At 33.3% G+C, this 9431-nt stretch overlaps 2 protein-coding genes across 3 annotated transcripts; both read left to right on the forward strand.

Annotated features, from left to right (window-relative positions):
* Positions 1–3819: 3819 nt before the first annotated feature.
* LOC105643172 (F-box protein At5g51370) lies at positions 3820–6930 on the forward strand. Its single transcript, XM_012228244.4, has 2 exons — positions 3820–5234; positions 6175–6930. Exons 1-2 carry the CDS (start codon positions 3991–3993, stop codon positions 6446–6448), a joined length of 1518 nt encoding a protein of 505 aa, XP_012083634.1. The 5' UTR covers positions 3820–3990; the 3' UTR covers positions 6449–6930.
* Positions 6931–7474: 544 nt separating this feature from the next.
* LOC105643173 (Preprotein translocase Sec, Sec61-beta subunit protein) lies at positions 7475–9092 on the forward strand. Of its 2 annotated transcripts, none has more exons than XM_012228245.4 (2): positions 7475–7634; positions 8729–9092. In XM_012228245.4, exon 2 carries the CDS (start codon positions 8731–8733, stop codon positions 8977–8979), a length of 249 nt encoding a protein of 82 aa, XP_012083635.1. In that variant the 5' UTR covers positions 7475–7634; positions 8729–8730; the 3' UTR covers positions 8980–9092. The 2 variants fall into 2 exon arrangements, with proteins under 2 accessions (XP_012083635.1, XP_089578236.1); XM_089722110.1 differs by having other exon boundaries at positions 7520–7634; positions 8606–9092.
* The last annotated feature ends 339 nt before the right edge of the window (positions 9093–9431 follow it).

The raw sequence follows: 9431 nt of genomic DNA on the forward strand, positions 1-9431 counted from the left end.
AAGAGTGCGGCAATGTAAGCTAATGATCGCGGAATCAATATTTTTGAAAAGTATTTTAAATATAATTACTTCCAATCTAAAAGAGGTTAATCTTTATTCAACTCCTTATATAAAAGTGGAGAAATAGTTATGGTAGTAAAAAAGATAAAAGAGCAAATCATATGACCATATTTCTTATATATGCGTGTGTACTCTTCAATATGAAATATGAGCGTAAGAGGTAAATTTTTAATTGTAATTGATTTTAAAAAATATTGTCAATTAACACACTTACACAAAATATTAATGAATTTAATTAAAAGAAAAAGAAAAAGGATTATGATTTTATTAAATTATCATCCCTATTCTTCCTTAATACATACGTAAAATAATCATTTTCTCTAAATATATGATATATATATATATATATATATATATATATATATGTATAAAATGGAGGCTGCTTGAACAAATCGGTATAGTCTATAGTGTCGGGCTGAGGTTCAAGATGTTATTCGGCAGGCCTTTCAAATTGAAGGACATCGGGGCCCATCGTCTGCTCACTCCAGGAATTACTTTGGGCAGTTTGGATGTAATAATCCTGACTGCCAGATTTGGACTAATTCCTATTCCTTGCGATAGCAATTGCAGCGGATAATAATCCGACTCTAGAGTCTAGACACGGTTCCTGTAAATTCATCTCGATGTCGCTAATCATCAGTGCCATGCCCCTGTTTATGCGGGCCGTCACAAGATGCTCTTCTACTTTTACTTTATAGATAGACAAGTACCAAACTATAAGAAAGTAAATTCTAAAGTCTTAATTCTATCCTTCCATGCTTTTTTTAACCTCACCATGCTATTTCTATCTATTTGTGTGAATATAATTATTTCATGCTCGTATAGAAACAGCATCTTAATATTGTTATCCAACATAATTTATTATTTTCATATGTTATTTTCTCATATTTAATAATAAACTTTTAAAATATTCAATTTCTAAATGTATGAATATTTTTAATTTAAAATTAAACAACAGAAAATATTTTTTAAAGATAAATTTATTCTTCCTAAACAAAAGTAGGCTAAAAAATTCGAATTAAAGTGAAAATCCATGTGCGCTATGCTGGTTAATTATCCAATTAATTAAAATAAAGTAAATTCAGGCGGTAGTCAAATTTTGATGCTGATCGGAACGGAACCTCCAAAATTTGCATGGTCCCAGGTCCCATTCGAGTTACAAGTTGCGATGTCGGCGCGTTCCGCTGGACAGACCCAAGTAACGCTCTCTCATAATAAAGAGTGAATAAACTAATGGTTGACCTTTCATTGACAAATATGTATACCTCCAAATTAAGTTACTCTGAGAACCAAATTAAATTTTTTTGCACCATTCGTGTGTGACTCGTCGCTATCTTATCCTATCATCATAGTTAGGAATTAGGTCGTCTTATTGATTGCCATTTTTCATTTTCTTTTAACTTCAAGTCTTCTTTTTCCAAATATATTATTATAATATTGTAATTTAAAACTGCTGAATATATAATTTTATCCATAAACTTTTTTATTTTAACTTTGTGACATCCTCGACTTTTATTTTGATCCATCAAATACTTTAATTTATAAAATTATACTTATTAAATACTTTAATTTTTAAATTTATTTTATTGAATATTTCAACTTATAAAATTAGATCAATTATACACTCATTAAAAATTAAAGTTTATGAAAATTATTATTTCAGAACTCATGCTAACTACATATAAAGTCGATATTATGTAAAAAGTCAAAAACTTTAAAAATTATTGATGTTAGTATCGAAAGGTGTGTAATATTACTAAAATTTACAAGTTCAAGTGTACAGTAACTCATTCGCAAAATTTACAGTGCCACAAGGCTAAAGTTGCAAAGTTTATGGGTGAATTTATATATTGAGTCAATTTAAAATACACTTACAACTATAACTTTAAATACAATACGGTTCGTAGGAAAAACATAAAATTGGATTGTTACTGCTTGTCTATTTGCTAATGGGCTTTAACGGCTCAAAGTCCAATATATTTGTGGGCTTCTTGACAGTTGAAGAGAGTCCACGAATTTGATACTATTTACTGACAGGTGAGTGCCAGTAAATAAGGTCGTTACTACATTTAGTTTTATGTTTCATTATGTTCTTTTTTTTTTTTTTTTAAATGTTTCCAAAAATTACTAGCATTATCTTGTGTACAGTATCATATTTTTAAACTTTCAAAAACATACATGCCAGATTACTATTAATTAGAAAATTTAATATTCATGTTAAGATTTATTGCATTATGAAAGCTTTTTTTTTTTATAAAAAAATATTTTTCTAGAAAAGAAAATAAATATTAAATTATAGATTTTGGAAGTGATAGTAAGAGAAACCCTAATTTTGCAAATACTGAAATACAGCACTCTACACTTCCCTTTTCTGCAAATAATAATCCAGATTCCATTTTATACACTAATTAACAATTTGTGTTGCTTTTATTATTTTACCCTATTAAATTCATTACATATAATTCTGAAAAGACCTAATCTATTTTTGTCCCACAAAATTTAGGGTTTTTTTGTGATTAAAAATAATATAAAATTTATTTTATTTGCTAATTAAGCACCTAAAAATGTGTTGCTATTTTATATATTTACAGAGATAAATAAATTTAAAAAATTATTTGTAATTGTATCATACAAAATGAAATCGAAAAGAAAATTATATTTTTTAATGCATAATTATTAATTTTCTCGTTCTTTTATTTTCTCTCCTCTGCTCCCACCAACTTTCAGTCTCTCCAGCCACCCACTCCAGCTCAATAAATCACCGACTGAATAATACCTTCTCTGTCCAATCGTCTCTCTAAACCAGTATGATGTAAAATTTAAAAAAAAAAAAAAAAAAAAAACATTTTCCACAAAACATTAATCAATCGGTTATCTAATACGTTAGTATTTAATATATTTTATTTTTTGATCGATTGAGAGGTCTGATTAGTGGAAATAGTTCTTGTTGGTACACTCTTGTGTTTCATACCTCGGTGATATTTAATATACTTTATTATTAAGAATTTTTCTATTTAATTAATTTTTAGTGTCCAGATAAAGTTAATTATTATTTTTAATTCAAAAACATAAAAATAAATCTGATTTTATGGGAGGAAAATAAGATATTTTTCACTTTTTAAATGAACTTAAATTAAAAAGAAAATTAATCATTGTTTTCTAGACATCTTAAAAGGAAAATGAAAAATGATTTAAAAAATAGTTACATTCAAGAATGAAAATAACTTTTTTGTTTCGTTGATTAGGATGTTAAAAAGTGACAATTGGTGTACTTGTTTTGTTGTAAAAACATGGAGGTGACTTTTTTTTTTTTTTTTTTAGACCTTATAATCCATACAAAAAATAAAGGTTAAAAAATCTGAAAAATTATTTATCCACTCATAAAAGCTTAGTTGTTTGAAGCTTTTTAAATTTTAAATAAATGCTACCATTGTCGCAACCTCACATGAGACAAGATTTTAAATGCTTTTTAATGCACCCTAACATGAAAAGATGATTTCTCTTATCATTTCGAGAGTCCCAATCAAGTGCAACAAGCAAAATAATTACGCCCCAAATGACCCAGTGAAATTGCAGCACGTCACTAGTTCTTATGGAAAGAAACACTTGCCCTCCAACATCCAGGCACGCAGTGAAAGTAACAAAGATTTAATCATAGTCGCTTACACACTGAATCATTACCGGAGCAAATAAAATCATTTGCAAATGAATGGATTATAAAATGCAAACCCCACAAATCTAACAAATCCAAACAAAAAGTCTGTTTCGTTACGAATCTATTGGAAAAACAAAAACAAAAGAACCAGAGAGCAGTAAAAAACTGGACGCAGCTAGCTGGTGGTGATGCAATTCAAAATTTAAAACAGTAAACATTAAAAAAAAGGAGGCACCCTAATTCCAATTCTAACCCTAATACCTAATCGAGATAAAATGTTACAATCACCGGATAGGAGCCCAAACCCTAACCCTAACCATTGTCCAACTCCAAGGTCACCTTCAACTACAAGGCGGAGCAGAGCCGTAAGCTTACCAGACGAATGGTACAAAGAGCAATCGCTGAAGCATGTAGTTATGAAGATGCACCTTAGATCTCTGTCTGCTAGTCAATCGGCATCACCTCCTTCTGAGGCGGACTTTTCGTTAATGACAGGGTTCAAACCCTTAACACTGGACCCTCGAGGACCTGACCATACATCGCTTCTCTCCGACGAAATTCTCCTCCAAATTTTCTCTAGGCTCCCAATCTCTCATTATGTCTCTAATTCTCTTGTCTGCAAACGCTGGTTGTACCTTCACGGCCGCTTGGTACAATCTCTCGAGCTTACCGACTGGTCATTTCTTAATTCGGGTCGGATATTTCACCGGTTCCCCAATCTAACCGAGTTGGGAATCGTTGACGCATGTATTAGAACTCCTCGAAACTCTGGTATTATGTTGACTCACAAGAATTTGTCTATTCACGTCAGTACTGAATTCTCTGATAGAGGGTTTATCCAAGAGAATGACCTGTTACCGTCGGATTTGATTGATTGTGGGCTTGAAATGATTGCCCAACAGTACACTAATTTGAGGAGACTTGCTGCAATTGGAGCAAGCGAGAATGGATTGTTAAGTATTTCAAATAAGTGCGAGACATTGCAAGAACTGGAGCTACATTGCTGTGAGGATTTCTCGTTGAAGGGTATTTCAGGGTGTAGGAATCTACAGGTGGTAAAATTGATTGGTTGTATTGAGGGGCTTTATAGCTCGGTGGTGTCTGATATTGGATTAACTATATTAGCGCAAGGGTGTAGGCGGCTAGTAAAGCTTGAGTTGTGTGGATGTGAAGGGAGCTATGATGGGATTAAAGCAATAGGACAGTGCTGTCAAATGCTTGAGGAGTTAACTCTCTGTGATCATAGAATGGATGGTGGATGGTTGGCGGCACTGTCATTTTGTGGTAACCTGAAGACTCTGAGGCTGCAGTCCTGCAAGAGCATAGATTCAAGTCCAGGTCCTGATGAGCATTTGGGGACTTGTCCAACTCTTGAAGAGCTGCATCTGCAGCAGTGTCAGATGCGGGATAAGCCTGGTGTTAAGGCTCTGTTTTTAGTTTGTGAGGCTGTTAGGGAGATTGTTTTCCAGAACTGTTGGGGATTGGAGGATGAAGTTTTCGGCACTGCAAGTGTTTTAAGGTACAGGGTTTCTTATTGTGATTTCTTGCTCAATTCTTTTGTTGATTTCTAACTTTACATGTTTTACTGAGGGAATGAAATGGATGAAGTGATTTATAACATAGAAACGAGGATGGCTCATTGGTGTCAATTTCAATAATTTCAATGTGTATGTTGGGTGCAATATTTGTGTTGAGCTTGTTCTTTTTTCCACAACTGAACATCTTTTGTATGTTTTGGTTATAGAGGATGATAGTTCCATTTTTAGCATTTCTATTTTTGAATGAAAAGTTAGGGTGCTTTGCAGTAGAAATGTATGCAGAGGAACGTTCCCTTAACCCTAACTTGATTCTCATTAGTCAAATTCACTCATCTTCGACTCTTACAATCTTAATTATCACATTGAAGCAATTATTATACATAGTATAACAATCGAATCAAGCCACAGATGAGGACTGATGGAATTGGAGAAATCAGTCTCCACTTTCATAATCCTCTGCACAAATTAAATTGTATGCCGTTGAGTTGCTCTTGTACTGGAATTCCACCAGCAATTAGTAGGCTAGAAAAGAAAAGTAGATTTAGTTTATCACCAATTATAGGATGAATAGAAATGCATGTATACAGGCTATATGCATGGGAACACATCTACCATCAGTTATTATAGCCTTTACTTTTTTGTTTTTATACTTGCATTTACAGCCTCATATTTAGCCCACATGGGTATGCTGATATTTACAAATACAATAACTGATTGAACAGTTTGATCACTTATGGTGTTTTACCTAAATTTTGTACAACTGTGTGCACTTGTGTATTGATACTAATCATTGAAGCGAGACCCCACTCAGCCTCAGCGTCAGTGATGCTTTATGCTTGTTATATGAAAATATTTACTTTAGACATGAGCTATTCCCTTGAAAATACTGTGATTCAATGTTCTTTATCTTTTTATTTCTAGGAGGGTGAAGCTTCTATCTCTGGAAGGGTGCTCATCGCTGACAACAGAAGGCTTGGAAGCAGTTATTCTTAACTGGAATGAGCTTCAGGGGTTAAGAGTAATATCAAGCAACAAGATAAAGGACAATGAAGTGAGTCCTGCCCTGGCATCTCTGTTCTCTGTTCTGAAAGAGTTGAAATGGCGGCCAGACTCGAGATCTCTTCTTTCGTCAAATCTTTCTGGAACTGGAGTGGGAAATAAAGGTGGTAGATTTTTCAAGGGATTAAAGGGCTAAACACATTGGTTGCCAATGAGTATCTGGGATTCAATTGGTGAATGTTTTAATGATTAAACGGCAGCTGCAAAATGGTTCAGAGGTCTCCATAGACATTCTCTGGTGATTGATTTACATTTTTTTGTTGCAGTGGAGGAGGATTATCCAGAGCTTTTCAATAGGGGCCTGCGAGTGGGGTTGTCATATGAAGCATACAACCATAAGCACCCCTTTTGATTTATGTGGGCGATGTGTATGTCAAGCTAAATAATGTATTTCAAAAGCTAGGACTCTTTATTTCTAACCTTCAAGTAGGTCAGATATTCTAATTCATTGTAGCCATTTGACTTGGTAGTTATAGCAAAAGTGTAAATCTCCACATATATCAAATTATTCATGATATAAGTCCCTATGAAATACAATCTTTACCACTTGTAACAATAATTTACAGTTGAATTTTGCAACTTCATGGTGATACAACAACTGCTATTTTTGTTGCTTAATTGAATGTCTATGCTTATACGAGCTTGGTGAATACCATCAATCTAATATTGGAAAATCCTAGCTACTTCTAACTTCTATTTGTCCATTAATGGCTCAGCTTCCTGATGCCTGTCTGTTTTCATATGGAATGTACTCTTCTTCTATTCTATTCCTAACTCTGTTTCGCTGGTGTTGTGCCTAAAGCATTCAAACAATTCTACATTAAATAAATATAACGTTCATAAACGCCAAATAAGGCTGGTATTGTATTGTATTGACCTTTTATCATTAGCTGATCTAAATCTAAATTTTTTTATTAAATAAATTATTTAATTTAATAATTTTTTTATTGGCATAAACCTTGAGTTCATAATATTTTATTTTAATTATTTTTTATTTTTATCTTTATGCTATTTAATTATATGTTTGCAATACTTTGTAATTCACTTTTCAAACTATAATAAAACTCACTAACTTTTTTTTTTAAATCTTCACAATTAACGCATATTGCTGGCAGGTTTTCTACTTTGTCTACAATCTGACGTGGCTGATCATGATTGGTTAGTCATGCGTGGAAAAGTTGGGTGCCCCATCGATCAAACGAAGGATACGCGTACTGATACCCTCGCCATATAAACAGAAAAGATCGTCATTCTGTAAGTTATACTTTGTCCTCACTGATCTTCAACTCCGGCCGATCCCTCAATTTTATGACCTGATTCTGGTAAGTGTTCTCAATTCTTTTCGTTCATTTTTTTTTTCTCATTTTGGATCCAATTCAATATGTTGTGATATATACGATTCTCAAGATTTAGATTAGATCTAGCTTTCAGATCCTAAGAGATCTTCTTTTTTTTTTCTGTTTTTGTTCGGAGGGTTATCGACTTCTAGGCGGTCTCAATCTCAAATAGATTTGTTGCTTAGTTTTTGTGATTCTGTACTCGGTTTAATTAGGGCTGAATCAAATAAGTAATTTTGACTTTAATTTTCGTTGGTGAGATTCGATTGTGATTGTTGTGTGTACTCTGTTTTGTTTTTTTTTGCTTTACATGGCTATTGCCGTGGGTGTAGATTAAGAGTGGTTTAATTATTATGAAAAAGTGGAAATATACATCTGTCGAGGCTTGGTTTTTGGGAATGAAATTTGTATAGATGTCTTGTGATCGGATCTATTTTGGTTATATATTTGAAGCTTGTCGCAATTTGATCTGTGTACTATGTGGATTACACCGACTTGATTTTGAGACCAGTAGTTCATTGAACCTATCATTGATTCTTGTGGTCGTGGAGAAGTATCTGAAATATTGGTTGAAGAGATCTGTTGTTGCCTTTTCTATTTTTCTTGTTCGTTTTGAAATTTTTAGTTTTGATCCTGCTGTGAAGTTGATTGTTGAAATTTGATGCTTGCTCGCATATCGTGTGCAAGAAAATCACATAATCTGTTTGGCTAATGCGCATATTATTGCCATAAAACCCAAAATGGGTGCTTCCATTCACCAGTCAACACCATTCCCCTATCAAAAACTGAAAGAAACATCAATGATGAATTTGTGTTTTTGTTGTCTGGGATTCTTGCTTCTTGTTGGACACGCTGTTTAATGCCCTGTCCACCACGAGTAGCAAATTTTAATTAGTACTTTCACATCTCTAGTGATGCACAAATTTGGTTATTGCATGTTGTACCTGGGAATAAAGAATTGGACTTGAAGAATCAATATGCGAAAGTATTACTTGCTGTGATGAATCAATAAAGAATTAGATGCTGTGTCCTGCATAAACATGGATATGAAGAATTTTGATAATTGGTGATTGTTACAGAAATGGCTTTAGGAGGAACAGCTCCCCCAAGAGGCAGTGCAGCGGCTGCTGCAAGTATGCGTAGGAGGAGGACAACCAGTGGTGGGGCCTCAGGAGGAGCAGCAGGGACTATGCTTCAATTTTACACTGATGACGCACCAGGACTCAAGATCTCCCCCAATGTTGTACTGATCATGAGCATCGGATTCATAGCTTTTGTCGCAATCCTTCATGTTGTGGGTAAACTCTACTTTGTTCGTAGAGAGGCTTAGAAATATACTGATGGTAGGGAATCAGTTTGGGAAAGTTGAATTTTGGATTTTGAGTCAGTTTGGAAATTGTACTAATGGATATCGTTTTTGAATTACGTGGATATGATTAAACATTTACAGTTTTATTATTATTATTATTATTATTATTATTATGCTAAGAAGATTCTTTTATTTTATTTTGGTTTGGTGGATATTAGGTTTCCATTTTTAAGACCGAGGAAATTCAGAGCTAACTTAAGAAAGTTTTTATGAAAAAACCAGTTTCGGAGTTGTTCCCGGCCAACAGTGAAAATCACTCAAAATGCTATATAAATAAATAAATCTTAGGCTTATTAAAATAGAGGCGAAATAATTATTTAAACCAAACTTGTGCAATTAAACAGTACATTACCCGATGTTACTTTCATTCACCATATATTACAAAAAGGCAGAATGAGATCGTTAAAATGAAT

This window comes from Jatropha curcas, chromosome 5, assembly GCF_041381405.1.
Source record: "Jatropha curcas cultivar XTBG-Jc1 chromosome 5, XTBG_Jcur_1.0, whole genome shotgun sequence".
Lineage (NCBI taxonomy): Eukaryota > Viridiplantae > Streptophyta > Magnoliopsida > Malpighiales > Euphorbiaceae > Jatropha > Jatropha curcas.